At 31.8% G+C, this 19,258-nt stretch overlaps 2 protein-coding genes across 2 annotated transcripts; one reads left to right on the plus strand and one right to left on the minus strand.

Annotated features, from left to right (window-relative positions):
• The first annotated feature begins 685 nt into the window (after positions 1-685).
• Positions 686-1,285, plus strand: LOC114724957 (uncharacterized). The gene has a single exon (XM_028911425.1). It carries the CDS (start codon positions 686-688, stop codon positions 1,283-1,285), a length of 600 nt encoding a protein of 199 aa, XP_028767258.1.
• Positions 1,286-4,626: 3,341 nt separating this feature from the next.
• On the minus strand, positions 4,627-8,269 carry LOC114724958 (cysteine-rich receptor-like protein kinase 29). Its single transcript, XM_028911426.1, has 3 exons — positions 7,456-8,269; positions 4,895-5,031; positions 4,627-4,812 (listed from the first exon to the last, which is right to left on the minus strand). The coding sequence occupies exons 1-3, from the start codon at positions 8,267-8,269 to the stop codon at positions 4,627-4,629; spliced, it is 1,137 nt and encodes a 378-aa protein (XP_028767259.1).
• Between the last annotated feature and the right edge of the window lie 10,989 nt (positions 8,270-19,258).

Here is a 19,258-nt window from a genome sequence, read left to right on the forward strand (position 1 = left end):
GATTGAGAATAGGTGGTGTAATTGTGTGCTAAATCCAAATATCGATAAGTTCTTATTTTTTTGCATGTTTGTAACGTAAGGCAGAGCTTGAATTAATTCACTTTTTGTGATTTGATTTACATATATTGTGGGTCTATACTGTTTGATTATACTACTTGATTCTTGACTAATTGTGGCTTTGATATATATGTAATTTCAACAAGAACTACGAGTAACAATAAAGGCAAAGCACATTGGGATGTGAGCACCATAGGTGTGTTTCTCAAAATATGTGTTGATCAGATTTATAACAAGCTTTGTCAAGGATCTTCATTTACAAAACCAGGTTGGGACAATATTCATAGAGAATTCAATGAAAAGACAGGGAGAGGATATGAAAAAAAATAGTTGAAAAATAGATTAGATAACTTGAGGAAAGAGTGGAAGACATTTGATAAACTAATTGCTAAGGAGACCGGCATAGGGTGGGACCCTGAAAGGAACACGGTGGTGGCATCTGATGAGTGGTGGGAGAGGAAATTACGGGTATGAAGTAGCATATGTTAATTTATAAGTAGTATTATACTTTTGGAATCAATTTAACTATAGTTTACTTTTGACTTTGTAGGAAAATCCAGCATATGAAATGTTTAGGCACTATGGGCTAAGGTTTCGTACTGAATTGGAAACTATATTCAAGGACACTATGGCATCAGGAGATGATATGTGGGCACCATTTTGGACCGAGCCTGCACCACAGAGGGGTGATCAGCCAAATGACTACCAACCAATAATGGATTGGCAAGAAGGTTCAGGGGATAGGCAAGAAGGTTCAGGGGATAGTGAAGATAACACTGGACGCCGTGCAGGAGTTTCGAACTTTTTGGACAGCATCAATTTAACTACAAACACATTGAACACTGCACCCACTATACCTAGTGCTTCAGGGAGTCAAGGGAAGAGGAAGAGAGGTGAAGGGTTGGACAAGTACAAGAAGCAAAAGATGCCAGTGACAAGAAGAATAGCAGATTCAGTGAGTTCGATTGAGAAGGCTTCAATTAGTACAACAGAGGCAATAAACAAAATCTCCAATAGTGATAACACTACTAAGCTTACCACTGATCTGTTAAGTATGCCTGAAATTGTCAGTGACACTCATCTATGTGTCATCTGCTGTAATCTGCTGGCAAACAAGACATTCAGGGACATATATGCTGGTTTGATAGAAAATCGGGAGGTATTAGTGGCTTGGTTGAAGCACAATGCTGCAAATCCGCCACCATATGCTGCACCCAAGAATCCTTGAGTTGTGCCTAGTGACTTATTGTGATTTTTGTTTATCTATCTTAATGTATTTGGTTATTGTGTGTCATGACAATGTGTTTAATGATTATGTGTGTTTCATGACTTTGTTTAATGTTGTGTGTTTCATGACTACGTTTAATGTTGTGTTTCATGACTACGTATAATTGTTATGTTACAATTTAATGGCTATTTATCACTTACCTTTTCTCTTCTTTTTTTGTGAAAATAGTACTCACATTTAGTATTTAACTATTCATAGGTAACATAATCCATGTCTGATTCAACAGATAATTGGGGCGAGGGTTGGGACGACGAAGGGTCTCAATTACTTCCCGCCTTATATGAACACACAACATAATTATCACAATTAAGTGGGCTAATAGGTCTGTATGTGACACCTTTTCTATACAAACAGCCATGCAGAACTAGCGAACAAACAGGTTATTTATGGGTTCAAGAACTTTTGTACGGGCATAAAGGACGGTCTAAGGAAATGTTTCGAATGGAAACAGAGATATTCCATCGGTTATGTTCTAAATTGGTTGAACATGGGTTGCAAAATTCTAAGTACATAGGTGTCCATGAATCTGTTACCATGTTCTTGAATACAATTGCGCATGGTCAGTGTAATAGGATGATTCAAGAAAGGTTTCAGCGTTCAAGAGAAACTGTCAGTCAGCATTTTCAGAGTGTTGGATGCTTGCCTCAATTTATCTCGAGAAAATATCAGGCCTATTGATCCTGCATTCTCCTATTGCCACCCAAAAATAGCAAATGATCCACGATACTTTCTATTTTTTAAGGATGCAATTGGCGCAATTGATGGCACCCATATAAAATGTCAAGTTAGTCAAGCTAGGCAAGACAAATATATTGGGAGGAAGGGATTTCCAAGTCAAAATGTCATGGCCGTATGTGATTGGGATATGTGCTTCACGTTCGTGTTGGCAGGCTGGGAAGGTAGTGCACATGATGCTCGTGTCTTTCAATCTGCTATTTCAACTCCATCCATGAATTTTCCTCATCCATCTGAAGGTATATTTTTGTAAATTTCAAATCAATTATTTTAAAATTAAGCTTCAATTGCATTATTTGGTTGATGATTTTCTAGGCAAATTTTATTTGGTTGATGCTAGCTATTCATCACAAGTGGGATACCTTACCCCGTACAGACGTGAGCGCTATCACCTTCCAGACTTTAATCGTTGCCAGGATTTAGAAATGAGAATGAGGCCTTCAATTATTATCATTCAAGTTTGAGATGCACTATTGAAACAACTTTTGGGGTTTGGAAGAATAGGTTTGCAATCTTAAGAGACATGCCCAGATTCAAGTTTCAAGCATAAGTCCGCAAAGTTTGTGCAACAATGGCTGTCCATAATTTTATCAGGAAAAAATCTCCAACTGATGACCGCTTTATACAAGCTGAGCATTGAAGTACAATAGATGAAGACAATAATCATCCAGCTGGTGAGGCATCCTCGTCAAGTTTAACATCTACTGCACAAATGAATCGTGTTTGTGACTCAATTAGAGACTAAATTGTGCAAAGCTTATGATCTAATTAGTTATGTCATTTTATTTACTTTAATTTGAGACCAAATAAATTTTCATTTAAGTTATGTTCATGTTTGTCTATTAAGTACGATCTAATTACTTATGTAATTTCATTACTCTAATTAGAGACGAGATGAATTTTAATTTATGTTCATGTTTGTCCATTATATATATTTAATTAATTATCTATAATGTGTTTTTAAATTTTTCTTGGTGACATATATTTTTATTTTATAGTCTTACAAATAAATTATTTTTATTTTATCATAATAATTTTATATTTTTTTTAACAATTATCATATTAAAAATATCAAACACTATTATTCAATATAGTATATGCCATTTTCAGTTATTTTACAACTGAACTAACTTTTATATTCATCCAAACAACTTTTACTTTTTCAACTGACTTTTTAAAAGCACCTATCCAAACATACCATAATTGACTTTTACTCTAACTTCAGTTAGAAAAGTTAGTTGGAGTAGAAGTCAGTTTTGCTCAAAGCCAATCCAAACATACCCTACATTTTCTGAAAAAGCACCGTTTGCCATTTGAATCGCAAGTTTTGGTGTCCAAACGTGAATGCAAACACACCCCACATTGGAGACTTAGCTATGACTGTTCATGATCGTCTTGTAGGAAGGCCCCAAACGGACGGAAGGGGGAGAGTTGGACACTGTTCTGGTAGATGGTTCTGGTTCGAAAGGAGGAGTCGGCATTTTGCGGACTGTCCATCATCTCCGTCGATCTTCTTCGTCCGCGGGTTTGGGGGCTCAGGTCTACAGGTTCAGCAGAGGAGATCAACGACGAGAAGGGGTAGCCGACGCTGGTTCTGGACTAGAGGGACGGCCATTCACTCTTCTTTCTCTTCTTCTCGGGACATTGGACGAGTTCAACAGACTGAGCTAGTGAATCGAGACCGACGGTGAGCAAGCTGATGTTCTCCCTTTCCTTCTCAGAGAAAGCTCGATGGAATAGCTGAAGAGGAGCAGAACAGAGGCGGTTTTCTGGCGAGAGAAGGGAGAGACTGCATTGTTGGGGCTTTGGGTTCTTCTCATTCCGTTCACATTCAATTCGTTTTCCATTATTCCATCATCTAGTTCATTCATTCCACTGTTTATATTCTTCTTCCATTCCAGTATGTCATCTTGTTTTGAATTTGTTGCTGTTGAATTGAGATTGCTCGAAGTCATGTGTGGCTAGTGTGTTTTACTGCTTAGAGAAACTATGAACTTGTTAGTGGATTGAGCTCTATTTCACTTCACTGAATTGAGGATGCTTAATATTAAATTTTAATTACTTACTCTTGCTTTAATTTTCTATTTGATGACTGGCTACCATTAATTATTAATTTGAGAATTAAAATTTTTCTTGACAAAAGAGATTTTGATTAAGCTTTTAGATTAAATAATATGGGATTAGCTGATAATCTAATTTGGATTAGAATAGAAATATACCTAATTACCCCATATAATTGTTGATGAGTGATATTGAATTGTTTAGCTTCTTAGATAATTGTATGAGATATTACATAATTAATTTAAGAGAGGGTTGTAAGTGGACCGATAGGCATTTGTAGCTAATTGAACTCTATATTAACAAAATTGACATTAAAATTAATTAATTCAGTGAAATGAGGTTTAAGAAACTAGCAAAGGATTAGTAACTCTAAGTTGGCTTTTTTAATATTTGTTTTAGTTAAATTGAGAAAGCTTTTTTAACTTCTTTTCACTCAAACTTAGTTCCTCATTTATTCACACAACAAAAAGTGAGGTGATTTTTGTTTAAAGAGAATTTCCCACGAAATATGAAGTAATCAGGGCTTCCCACGAAAAACCAAACAGCTGAACTAAATTTCGGTGTTGAAGCTTAGCCATTAATAGCACTTCATTCTTGAATTCAGTATCTCCCTGCCCAGAAACCCCAGACAACCTTTTGACAGCAATATTTTGTCCATTGGATAGCTTGCCCTGAAGTTGACTAAGAACCAACGTTTATTGTAATTAGACTCGGAACTGATATTTATTTAACATGACATTGTTATATCCTTACCTTATAAACAGGTCCAAATCCACCTTGCCCAAGCTTATTTGCATCAGAGAAGGAATTTGTAGCGACTTTGATGGTTCTAAAGTTGAACTGTATTGATTCAGCAGGCTTAATTTCATTATCGTTAGCTTCAAGTTCACCTGGTACAGAGGAATTCAAGCTCGTCGTTTTAATTATGTCACTGGATTTTTCATGGCTTCCATATTGATTGGATACATGTGCACTTACTTTGAATAGCTGTCCTCAGCTTCCTTCCTTTTGCAGCATAAACCCCAACGAGGCTAAGCAGTACCACAAAGCCAACTATAGGCGCAATTATCTCAATGACAACTCGTGACTTACTGTGTTTTCCTAAGAAAGAAGATCATGTTCATTAACCAAACAACAATAATTAATAGAAAAAGATTTATAATGAAACTTGTTGGATGTTTTTATTTTTATTTTTTTTGGACCGGGGAAATGCATTCCAGTAGAACGAAAAAAGGGCAGAACCAAAAAAGCTAACGGGGGAAAAGAAAATGACAACAAAAAAACAAAAACACAAGCCCAAATCATAAAGCCCATAGAAAAAATCATGTTGGATGTGTAAAGCCCAACTACTCTGTAGGACAAAAACGCTACTACTACAATTTTTCTAAGGAGTAAGAGCAGAACCCAAAAAGCTTACAGGGGAAAAGAAAATGACATCACAAAACAAAAATACAAGACCAAATCATAAAGCCCATAGAAACAATCATGTTGGATGTGTAAAGCCCAACTACTCTGTAGGACAAAAACGCTACTACTACAATTTTTCTAAGGAGTAATATTAATGTTAGTACTTATAGTTTGATTAAATTTTGGTATTAATCAATTTTTTAAACTCAGGACCCTTCACGTGGCACTTCTTTTTTCTTTCTTTGTTTTTTGGTCCTGATGAGAGTGTAAGACCAATACTTCAGATTAATTTTAGTTTGAGATTAAAAAGATTTAAGATTTCAGTACAAAAACCTCTGCCTCTTATTCTTATAAAATCACGTAATTACATTCTCCCCTAAAATGCACCATGCTGAATTTTTAGAAAATTAGTTGCAAATTATTTTATAGTCTATAGTGAATTGTGGATATGCACCATGCTGAGTTTTATGGAAAATTAGTTAATAGTAAATTGGGAATGATAAGTGTCAAATTGTTGCAACAATCAACTGCCAACTTGAAAATTTATAATACTGAATTCGTTTAAAAATGGGTTTGATATGATATCAACTATCAACTTGAAAACTTATAATAGCCAATTCGTTTAAAAATGGATAGGCATGACATTATTGAATCTAAGTATATTCAGTTAATGATATTTGAATAATATATTGATTGAAATTGGAATATCTTGAATTAAATGGGAAACATTATAAATAAATAAAATTTCAATTGGAGGCTCAAATGAAGAAATTAATAATTAATTTTGAATTTGAATAATATTTTAATTAGGATTTGAATATATTGCATTAAATGTGGAGCATCATAATTAAATAGCATATCAATTAGAGGCTTAAATAGAGAAATAAATAAATAAATTTAAATTTTCATCTATTCTTTCTAAACTAGAAATTTCTCCTCCATACGATGCACCGACTAGAATATTTGATTAAATTTTAAATTTCAATAAATTGTATTATCTAAGGTAACTCAAGATTCACTGCTTACAAAAGTGTGATTTTTTTATTCATTCAAATGAAATTTGAAATAGAGTTTCTAAAATCAGGAGGAACATATAAAAATATAAATTTATTTATTTATTTTTCCATCTAAGAGTTTTTGAAATTAGGAGGAACATATAAAAATATATATTTATTTATTTATTTTTCCATCTAACCCTTAATTGACATACTATTTAATTATGATTTTTTTATTTAATTCAATATATTTAAATCCCAATTAAGATATTATTCAAATTCCAAATTAATTATTAATTTCTTCATTTAGGCCTCTAATTGAGATCCCATTTAATAACAATGCTCGTCATTTAATTCAATATGCACAAATCTCAACCAAAATATTATTCAAATCTTATTAATTGAATATATTCAAATGTCATAATGTCATACCCGACCTGTTTTAAACGAATTAGGTATTACAAATTTTTAAGAATATAATTGATGATTTTTCACATAATAGTGTCAAGTTTTTAAAAGTTAACAAAACATTTTGAAAATATTTACTGAAAAGATTTACATACAGTCTTCTGCAAATTGATATTTATATAATAATTTCTAATTAATTTTTTTAGAAAAATTATACATGTAATATTTTGTGAAGAGTAGTTATGGAGTTTGGCATCATTATTGAGGATATTAGAAGTCCTTAACTGAAATTTTGACATTTTCTAATCACAAACTGAAGTTATTACTATATAGGTGTCAAGCGTCATTCCTTCATTCCCCTATGGATGAGGATTGGATGGTATTTATGTCTTTGCATATTTTTATGGAAATAACAATTTTTAATCAAGATAAATTAAGAGTGAAAAGTATTAAAAAAAAAAAAAACAACGAGAAACTCTTAATTTAAGAAAAGCTGAAAAGTACCCTGTGACGACGTCATATCGACGGAACGAGGAGAAACTAGCAGTGCCGGTGCCGTTGCCGGTGCTGATACTGAAGTCGGCACGTCAGCCGTAGCTTCATAGAATCTGTAACTCTCAAATCTGATATTGCAGCTCCGTTTAAAAACTCTGCCTTCTTCGCTACCGTTACAACATTCTGGAATTTTCGAGATAGCCCCGTCCAAGCAATTACGACACTCTGACTCATTCAAATCAGGCATGCACTGAACAACGCTGTATATCTTCCTACCCCCCGATCCTGCTTCAGTATTCCCGAAGGCGAATTTCCTGCGAGAGTCACCGGACGCTGCTTTCCGACTCAGACTCCCAAGTAAGCCATTCACAACTAGCTTATAATGATCCCAATTTGTTATATTATCCCTTACGCTCCTATTGTAGATAGTGAAATCCAGAGTCGGGACGATACCGAATATTACATATCCTGAGTAGAACAATAGGCACTCGTCGTGTATTGAAATTGCGGTGCTGTAATTATAACAGGAATGCGTGACGGTGGTGGAGTTTCTGAGGCAGTCACGGCAGGAGGTCGGAGTAACGTCTGCTCCGTAGAGTCCGATTGCGTTGACTGTGTCTGGGGATTGACCGTAAGAGAGATTGTCGAAGCCGTAATGGACGTTAGGGTTTGAAGTGATTTTTGATAGGAGGATGTGGAGGTTGAACTGGTAGGTGCTGTTTGGCGCATAGGTTCCAAAGGAAGTGAAGCAATAATCATAGAAATGAGAATGGAGAATAAGAAGAGTATGAAAGGAAGTGGGTCTCACAGAATCAATAGCCATTGGGTAGTCCGTAAGTTGGCTGAGGAGACTGTTAGTCAGGGTATGAAATGGAAGAGTCTCAACGTAAGGAGATATATAAAGCTTGTTTAGATATATAAAGCTTGTTTGGCTTTCAGTTTTCAAAACTGGTTTTTGCTTTAAAAAACTAAACCAAACAAAATAAAAAATAAAAACATGTTTGAAAATGTATTTTTGGTTGTGTTGAAAATAAAGAAGTTAAAATTTATTTTGAAAAACGGCAAAAAAAGTCAGAACATCTTTTTTATGTTTTGTTTTACGAAATTAGATAATTAAGAGGGGAGAAGGATATTATATTTTCAACCATAATCATGTTAATAAAAAGATATTATTTCACCCTTCATTTTAACATTTTATAAAAGTATTATTATAATTACACTTGAAAAATGCATTAGTAACTAGTAAGTTTATAGTGTCCAAATTTGATCTAAACAAAACTGTAGTTAAAAAAAAGTTAAAAGAATCTATTTTACAATAATTGTCCGTTCAAATCAAATTTTAACAGCCGAAATTTATTTATATATTAATGCATGTAAAATTATAATAATATTTTTATAAGATGTTACATCTGTGCCATCAAAATTTTAATTCAATAGTGTGAAACAAAAAGGAGAGAGGATCCATTCCTTTCCCTTGCGTGTTATTTTGATTCAGAAAAAAATTGGAGAAGAATGCGAGGACGTTGAGAAGAAGAATATGAAAGTCTATCTTCATATGACTAATTCATCATTTTTTTTAATGTTATTTCTATTTCTAAACATCAGTACAAGGAAAAAAAAATTCTCTTCCTTTTTCTGGCCATCTATCTCTATCAAGTAGCTTCACTGAGTTCGGTTTTGTACAGTATATGCTTTAATTTCATCATCCATGATGAAGCTTGATCTCATTAGGCAAGCTCGTGAATTACTTCATTCCAAAGTCTCCAGTCAAAGAAAGAAAATAATTCAACAGATTATATTCTGGTGGGCTTTTTTCTCAAAAGCGGGGCATGCACATTACATTAAGCTATCATGGATTTTTAGGTCTCGTTTAGTACGAAGTATTAAAAATAAGAAATAGAATTTGAGATTAAAAATATAAAACTATATTAAAAAGATATTTATTATGAATAATTGTATAATACTTGGGATTAGACAAAACCTATATATGTGGGATTGGGGAATACCCTGAGGGGAGGTGGTATTCTCCAATCCTATCTATATGGGATTGTTTAATCCCATGTGATAAGAAATCATTCATGCTAAATATCCTTGTAACATATGTTTTCAACCCCAATTTTAATTCTTATTTCTCATTTTCAAAACTCCGTACCAAAAAGTAATTTTAGTGTCTATTATTGAGCTTTACTTTTGAAAAGCTAAATAATAGATTCTGCTCTCGCCAAGTGGCAACACAACAATAACAAATGATGGATTTGTTGATGGAATTGGATCCCAAGCTTGACTCTGGCATTGACGTTTGTATACGTGCACATGTCGGTAATTAACCTTATAAAATTCATTTTATTTCAGCATGTTTTTTTGGTTATTATTTTTTTGTGAATAGTAATTATGATAGGAAAATGTGTATAGTTGATATTTGGGTAAAAGCTGTCAATTTTTAACTAATTATGAATATTTTGCCTCTAGTTTATCGATTTTGGTTTTCATAAATTGTTTTGTTTTGATAGGTGGTTTGAAGCTTGTAATTACAATTATTTGGGGATAATTACAATCAGGTTCTAAGAAAAAAATAATTACTAAAAAGTCTTAATAACAACCTAAACAGTCTGTAATGATAAATTTTATAGTCGAAAATAATAACTTTTAAGACTTGTTTTGTAATTATTTTCTTTCTTTGAGACTTCATTATAATTCTCCCAATTATTTATGAAGCCATTTGAAGTAGATATTATTGCTCAGGAAGTTGGAAAGATACTTAGGCTATGTTTGGATTACCGTTTAGCCTACAAAACATATCATGGAAAGTGTGAAACATGGGTTGGAGAGTTATTTGGGGGAAAAAAAGATTGTGTGGGACTTTTATTCAAGGAAAAATTTCAATCTAAAACCGTTGTAGCAAATTTATTTCAATCAACCCCCTAAAAAATATGAAATTTCACTACAGGACCTGGGGGGAAGTGAAATTAATTGGACAAAGAAAAAGATGCAAATATCCCTGTTAACTTTTGCTCTCGAGATTGAACAGAAAAGGACTGAAATTTAGGATAAAATTTCATCCTACTCTTCCCTCTCTCACACTGAAATCTTTCTCACATGCTCTTTCCTTTCACATATCAAAACTCATCATCTGTCTACTAGTTGTGGCACTCTGAAAAGTCACAGAAATCATCCAAAGGAGATTCATTGTCGTTTGTTGTACTGGTTCTCTCACTATCAAAAATCATATATGGATCTGTTATTAGACTTGAATGGATATGTTATTTTTTGAATATAAAAAATCTCTATTCTATAAGATACTTGATTGTTGCTTGTTATAGTAATAGTGGGTATTTTGTCTAGTATATTTGTAAGTCTGAGGATCTTGTTGCTTGAATAGGTGCTGTGAAAGCTAAATCTGCAGAAAAATAGTAATTTGATGTTGCTAAAATATGTATTTATATTATAAATTTACAAATTCGAGTTGTTTAGGAAAATGGCAATTCCGTGCTAAGAAAACTTGTATCTCTATTGCTAATTCGCAAATTTCTATTGCAAATATATATTGTGTTTAATTATTAAAAGTTAATTGAAATTGATTTTTGAATGATATGCAGCTACAGATAACAAAAGGCTAACAGTAGTGGAAAACAATTAATTGCATCTCCTATGTGGGAGGTGCATTTGTGAAGAACTTGCAACCACCATTGACTACTCGCCATCCTGGAAGGCTTAAAACTAGGAGGATTGAATCACAATTCTAGCAGAAAAAAGTATATCATTGCTTAAGATGTGGTGAAGCTAGTCATACTAGAAAGACTTGCCCCTTATGTGATTTTATTGTTGAAAATAGTCTTTTCTGGTTTAATATAGAGCCGCTTTTGCACATGAACGAATCTCGATATGTATTTTTGGATTGGTTGGAAAAGTAACTATGACAACCCATTTAATATTTTTGGTGATGGATTGGAATCTATAATGTATAATGATGTGATAGTTGAAAAATATCATAATGGTACTAGACTGCATTGAAATTCGCTGACAACAATGTAAGTGTATGAAAAACTTTGTCCACTTATAAATAGATGTATTTTTGTTGTTAATACATGTATCCCTATTACAAATTGCCTAATTCCAGTTATGAATGAAACATTCAGACTTGTGCATAAACTTTTTATTTGAAATACTCCACTTATGAATGGAAGAGATGTAACTATTGGTAACACATGTATTTTTATTGCAAATTTTCTTATTCTGGTTGTCAATGAACACTTGCTCGTGGACTTATGTTTGATTTGTTAATTCAACTAGCTCACTTACAAATAGACGTGTTATTATTGTCAATATACGTATTTCTATTGTAAATTCTCTATTTCTAGTTAAGAATGAACACTCGCTCGTAAACTTGTGATCAATTTGTCAATTTAGTTAGTTCACCTGCAAATGGCCGTATTCTTGTCATTAATATATGTATTCTTGTTGCAAATTCCCTAATTTCAGTTGCAAATAAATCCTCCCAAACTTGTGAATTGTTCAACCTTTTTAATTCAACCAGCTCGCTTGCAAATAGACACGTTGTTGTTAATATACATATACATGTTGCGAATTTCATAATTCTAGTTGCAAATAGGCCTTCCCAGACTTGTGAATCATGTTCAACTTCTTCAATTCAACTATCACTTGTGAATGGACATATTATTATTGTTAATATACGTATGCATGTTGCAAATTTTATAATTTCAGTTTAAATAAGTCCTCCCAGACTTGTGAATCAACATGTCTGATTTTTTTAATCATATTACTTTATTTACAAATAGACGAGTTCTTATTGTCAATGTGCATATTCGTGTTGCAAATTTTCTAATTTTACTTGTGAACAATCTCTCCAGACTTGTTATATTATTATGTTCAACTTTTTAGTTATATTAGCTTATTTGTAAATGGACGGGTTTTTATAATAAATCAACTTATCCTCGTTGCATATTTTCTAATTCCAGTTGTGAATAATACATCACATACTTGCAAATTGGTAGAAAAAGACTAAAGATTACAATTAATTAACTTGCAACATGCTCATAATATATATTCCCCAAAAAGAAAATTATTTAAATTCTCTATTCATAACTTTTAACATAGTTCCAAATAGCTTAAATTACATGTCAAATGGAAAATTTAACAATTTGCCATGTTATCACCTTCTTTTCTGCTGTGTCTTTATTTGTTGAAGTAATTTTGCAACAGGAACTGACTTCATATTCCAGAACTTGGTTCAGGTGTTTCTCCACTTGCCATGCTCTATGCTCTTGCACCATCCTTGCTTATGACAGGCAAAATTCTAGAACATCATGCTGTAAAGTTACTACTTGTTGTTATTAATATCCTAACTGTATATGTTTACATCAGAAATTTGTGAATTAGCAACAGATATACAAGTTTTCACAACATGAATTGCCATTTTCCTAGGCAACTCGAATTTACAAATTTATAATACACATACATATTTTAGCAACATCAAATTATCATTTTTCTATAGATTTAGCTTTCACAGCACCCATTTAAGTAACAGGATTCTTAGACTTACAAATATGCCAGACAAAATATCCACTATTAATATAACAAGCAACAATTAAGTACCTCACAAAATAGAGACTTTTCATGTTTGAAAAATAACATATCCATTCACACCTAATAACAGATCCATATACAAGTCTTGAGAGTGACAAAACCAGTACAACAAACGACAATGAATCTCCTTTGGACGATTTCTGCGACCTTTCAGAGTGTCACAACTAGTAGACAAATGGTGAGTTTTGAGATGCGAAAGGAAAGAACATGCGAGAGAGATTTTAGTGTGAGAGAGGAAAGAGTATGATGAAAGTTTATCTTGATTTTCGGTCCTTTTCTGTTCAATTTCAGGACCAAAAGTTAACAGGAATATTTGCATCTTTTTCTTTGTCCAATTAATTTCACTTTCCCCCCAGTTCTTGTAGTTAAGTTTCAGATTGTTTTGAGGGTAAATTTGCTACATCAGTTTTAGATTGAAATTTTCCCTTTATTCAATGCAACTTTTTCTTGCTTTTGCCTTTAGCTGCGTTGCAATGAGTGAGACCCAATAATTTTTTTTACCTTCGTGTCCCTATGTAAGCAACCCCTATGTAGGCCAACACGTTTATTTTTTTTCCTGCCAACTGTAACATCTTAAATTCTACTCTAAGGATTTAAATATTAAAAAAAAGGGTTTCAAACTGTTATTTTCTCCGTTTTACCTAGGGTCTTTAACTTCAATTTACCCCTAGTGTTTTCTTTTTTAACCTCCACCGTCTTTCTTTTCTCTTCCTCTCTCTCTCCGCATTTATTTCGGTTGTAGCGTCGGTCATCTCTCTCCCTTCTTTCTTCATCGTTTTAGATAGTTTTGGTAAGTAAAACTATTTCTAATTACAAAACTTCCATAGTGAAAATTGTCCTACTCAGTCAGATCTATCTAATGATAGTAATTTTGTGTTGCTTAGAGAAAATTTTTGATATAGAGTTCGGAGCAAGTACTTAGTTTTGATGAGTATTAACCACAACATTGTAGATCTGTTATAGTAGATCATTTTTACCAGTTTAGATTTTTCTATTTGTTGATTTTAGTATTTAAAAATTAATTTTTAATAAAAAAATATGTTATTTATGAGATATATCATATTTATACTGATTAAAATTAAGTTAAATAATTTATTTGGGTTGTTTTACATATTATTAAAATTTTAATCGGTTTAGTTTTATTTATTGGGTGACTGAAGGTTTTAAAATAATTATTGTAGTTAAAGTTTCTTATTTATGAAAAAAAATATATATATGCCATTAAAATTTTGATTAGATTATTTATATATATAAATATTTGAGATACTATTGAATTTTTGATGGTTCGGTTTTGAGGTTTAAATTTCAAATGAGATTTTTAGAATTTAGAATATACTAATTTCATATTTAGAAATTTTAGAAAATTCTTTTTATTAAAGTAAATAAGTTGGAGGATGTAAATAAATAATTTGGCTTGTTAGAAAATTATCAATTAGTTCTAAAGTACTTAATTTTGAATTATAAGAGTTGTGAGAATTTAGAATGAAAATTAAATTAAATTAGGAATTTAACTAATATAGAGAAGTTTAATTAATTAATTTGTTTGTATTAATATGTGGTTATATTAATTGTGTAGATTAATTTTTGGTTGAGCAAAGGATTGCCCTTGTGGTAATTCTTAATATTGCTTTGACGAGAGGTAACCACTTTCCACTTGTTATATGTGCTAATATGTTGTTTGTGAGTATTTTGCTATGTTTATAATAATATTTGATATTTGGAACTCGAGTAGATATGTTATATCTTTTGAGCTATAAAAATTGTCTTGTGGGATTTTTGGAATGGTGATTGAGAAGTTTGGAAAAGATATATGATTTATATCTTATGGATTATACTGAGAAAAGATTGAGACATTTTTATTATTTTGTGAATGATTGGTTGTTATTTGGATTTTGGGATTGAGTCCTATCCTACCACGTGGTAAGGCCGCCATTAGTGCACATTGGTTGGCTTCTTCTTTCGTCCCCATAGTGAGGGATAGGCCTTTGTGGCTTCTTATTCGTCCCCCAAAGTGAGGGATAAGCCCATATGTTTGATTGATCCCCCAGAGTGAGGGATAGACTTATGTGGCTTGTGTGTTGACCCCCATAGTGAGGGTTTAGATGATTGAAATTATATTTTTATGGATATATCTATGTTTCTCGAGAATTAATAACTATCCCACTTGACAGCTTACGAGCACGTGTTAGTCTGTATGATGAGTTGGAAAGCTGGTTACTGAGGCATTTGTCTCACCCCGTGGTTTAACATTTTCAGGCGATAGTTCAGGTGGTGGCCTATCAGGGAAGGCTCTGGAGGCATAGTGTGCTGTTATAGCTTGTATAGCCTCCCTGCTTTTGTTCTATGTGCTGACTTGTTATATATTGCCACATAGGGCTCATCTACTATCATGATGTAAAATAATACTTTTAATTACTACTATCTGGTATGATAGGGCCGTGAGGAGGCCCGAGACATTTTAGACTCTGCGTGTAACACTCCTTTGAAAGTGTTGACTTTTGACTAATGAGCTCTATAATTTATATTAAACTGATTTATCAGTTCGTATGGTTGAAAATATAAGTTTGGTTTGGGCTAATGGTTGAATGATATTTCTGGACTTTAGAAGTCCAAGGCCCAAGGTAACGATCGATGTTACTCTTATTATAAGTTTATTTCTTTTAACCATGATAGCTATTTTAAAATTTTAAGGTTTCTTCTTTTCTATCATGGTTAATCATTCAAATAAATTATTGGATTTAATCTAAAATGGTTTGGAAAGAGCGGTTGTCACACCAACAGCAAGCAACACATTTATATTATTTATTATCTTTTTAATTTATATTGTTTAGGGTTTAGATTTTAATAAATCTAATAACATTATATAATTAAATTTAGTTTTTAAAAAATAAAATTGTAAACTTTAATGATAAATATTTTAATAATATTATTTAAATAGATTAAAAAAGTTAAATAAATTACTTAATTATATTATATGTTACGTGATCTTTCTAAAATATTTATGTAAATCCTTAATATTTTTAAATTAATTAATTGAGTCTTATATAAAACTCATGCCCTTTTTAATCATTTTACATCTAAACTTACTTTTTAATTATCAATCCAAATAAGTTTCAACTTTTTAAATTGACTTTTTATAAATGTCAATTCAAACATAAATCATATTATATTAATTGACTTTTATTCTAACTCACGTTTGAAAAAATCAGATAGAATAGAAGTAAATTTTGCTACCATTAATCTAAACACATCCTTAGAAAACTATAACATAATGCAAAAATCAAATAAAGAAAAGACCAAAACAATGATCTATTAGCCTCAGCCAACAAAAGGGCATACACTAATTGGCCATAGCCAGGAAAAATCTTGGCTTTTCTTGGTTGCAACTAACGGAGATTTATTAAAATTCTGCATTTTGAAAACAACACGCATCCTAGAACTCCATATGCTGTATAAATCAAAAGGAAGTGATGTTTTCACTAGTTCTAAACCTCTTGATTATTCTTGGAAGCTGCTGTGATAAGATTTTATGTGCTTAATGGGCTTGGAGCAAGAAATTGATCTATGGAAGAGATTTGGGGGCCCTTCTTCTTGGTGTTTTTTCCCCCTATTTTTCCCTTTCCTCTCTTATAATCAATTAGGGCTATAATTTTCTTTCTGTATTTATGGCTTGTGGCTAACTGTGAGTAGCTAAACAATTTGCTCTAAGATTAGTTTGAATATTTGTATAGATTAACTCTTGATCACTCATCTCTTTTGTGATTAATGATATATATATTTATTTTACTCTTTGCTTAATGCTTTTTATTGATTGGCCACTAATAAAAGGATTAGGTTCTCTGGATTCATGTGGCTTATGTAAATTCGGTTTTATTAATTGCAACATGGGATTGATAAATTAATGAAATTAAATACTTGTTGAATTGAGAAAGCTTTTTTGAGTACTTTTTGAATCATAACCTAACATATTTTCATTAAAAACACATATGAGACGAGGTAAATTAAAGATTATGATATACAAGGGATGAATGATGCTAATTCCTTTTTACTCCTTGAAGTGAAACAATCAATTCTCTTAATTTTATACCTAAAACAATCTAAAACCTTTGAATGGACAATTAAACCTTGAAGAGCTATTATCATGGCATGTACCATTTCAATACTCTAAGGCTGATCTTGGGCCGCAAGCTCAAAACAAACCCAAAAGCCCAAAATCCATTTCCATTAAAATTTTTAACAGAATGTTTTTTTAATGATGTTAAAAATTGGACAAAATGCAGGTTTTAAAAATGGATAAAAGATTCATTAATAATTTATTCAATTAATTTCTTTTGACAGTTTTGAGCATAATCAAATAATTGTTATGCACTGTAATTAATTAATTAACTAATTATATATAAGCTAATATATATATTTAGTCCTTTAATTTTATATAAAATTTCAGTTTAGCCTCTTAACTTTAAAAATTATATTTTTAGTTTAAAAATTATATTTTTAGTCTTTTAATTTTAAAATTATCAGTCTTAAATGATATTTTTTGTAACAATTATAATTATTTTAAAAATTAAACTTAATATGTTAACATTTAATTGTGTTTAATTAACATTCAATGGCTCAATATATATCATCATTTTTTTATTAACAGTTTTAGAGTTAGAAAACTAAAAGTTTATTTTTTAAAATTAAGGAGCTAAAATGAAATATTGTATAAAATTAAATAACTAAAAGTATATTTTAGCCTTCTATATATAATCCAAAAATATAATAACGGGAATACCATAAGAAAGACAATGTTAACAGATCAATAAAGTTCATAAATTTATCAACAACAAAAAAAGTTCATAATTGAATTAAATGAAATAGAAGCATAAATATGTTTGGAAAATTGTTGGCAAAAAAGTGCTTGAAAACTTCAGCCAAAGATGCAATTGGCATGATCTGGATTGATGAAGCTTTCCGACAAAACCTTTTAATAATCAGAATAACAACATCGTTTATATCAACATATATTCAGTTGTAGAAGGAAGATTTCCCAAAGACATAAAAGAAAAATAAATATCCTCAATACTTATATCCAGATCTGTAAAATTTCTAGAAAAATGATAAACAGCATCTCCGACAACCATTTCTATATCCTTCTTTATCGAGGATATAGATCAGTTATGGAGACTTCATTGGCTGATAATATTTCAACGGATTTGCTTTCTTGTTTTCCGGAGCTTGTTGAATCAAAACTATACTCCCCATGTTGGGTTTCTGGGAAGCTTCTGTAATTAATTTAAAATCCAAGTTGAATTGGAGATGGAAGACAGAAAGAATTGCTGCTAAATATGAGAACAGTTGAAGCCATGGTTGGTCTGCAAGATGCTCGGACACACCAATGTGAATGCATCTCATTATTTCATTTCTTGAACCATATTTTAGTGTGGAATCTACAATATTAAAGACAGTCTTTCATCCAGCTTTTCCATACCTGCATGAAGCTGCGTGTTCGGTCAGTTCAAAGCTTTTCAATTCCTTGAGCATAAATTTATAATGACTGATTTTCTAATTCTAATGGAAGGTTGAGAAATCATGACAATAAGGTGAAAGGCGCACAACACCTAGCAGATGCTCTACCTTCTCTTTGTAGTAAAAGCTTCCATTCTTTTGGCTACTTATCATCTCAAGAATCAACGCACAACAACTGAACCATCAATGTAATCATCACTATATCTCTTGACAACTATATTAAACTTTTTTTTCGTTTGTTATGGATAAACATTTTTGTATTCATGCTATCATTTGATACTCACAGTGTTCCTGCTATTCGATTTGTATTGACTTGAGTGTGATCTAAGACAAATAATCGTGCCAAGCCAAAATCAGATATCTTAAAGTTTATTTCTGCATCTAAAAATGTTACTTGACCTAAGATCACGATAAATAATCTGCTATTGAGGTTCCTCATAAAGGTAAAGAAGACCTTGGGCAATGCCTTCTATTATTTTGTAGTGAGTTTCCCAATCTAATTGTGAACGCTTGGTAGGATCTATGCATACAAGTTGAAATAAGGGAAAATTATCCATAGCTCTTACGTAAGAAAATTAAATGTAAGAAGGTCTCAACAACAAATTCGTATTTACAAGACAAACTCAACAATTTATGTTTACAAGTTAAACTTGTACATTTACGGGTCAAATTGCGTCATTTACAAATCAAACTTGTA

The sequence above is a fragment of the Neltuma alba genome, unplaced genomic scaffold, assembly GCF_004799145.2.
Source record: "Neltuma alba isolate B1F8T4 unplaced genomic scaffold, ASM479914v2 tig00012206_pilon, whole genome shotgun sequence".
Lineage (NCBI taxonomy): Eukaryota > Viridiplantae > Streptophyta > Magnoliopsida > Fabales > Fabaceae > Neltuma > Neltuma alba.

Coding starts and splice junctions, on each gene's coding strand:
- LOC114724957 (XM_028911425.1), top strand. CDS start 686: ATGGCATCAGGAGATGATATGTGGGCACCATTTTGGACCGAGCCTGCA.
- LOC114724958 (XM_028911426.1), bottom strand. CDS start 8,269: ATGGCTATTGATTCTGTGAGACCCACTTCCTTTCATACTCTTCTTATT. Junction 5,032..7,455: donor CGATATGACGTCGTCACAGG/GTACTTTTCAGC, acceptor CCTCTGTACCAG/GTGAACTTGAAGCTAACGAT. Junction 4,813..4,894: donor GATTTGGACCTGTTTATAAG/GTAAGGATATAA, acceptor AGTCAACTTCAG/GGCAAGCTATCCAATGGACA.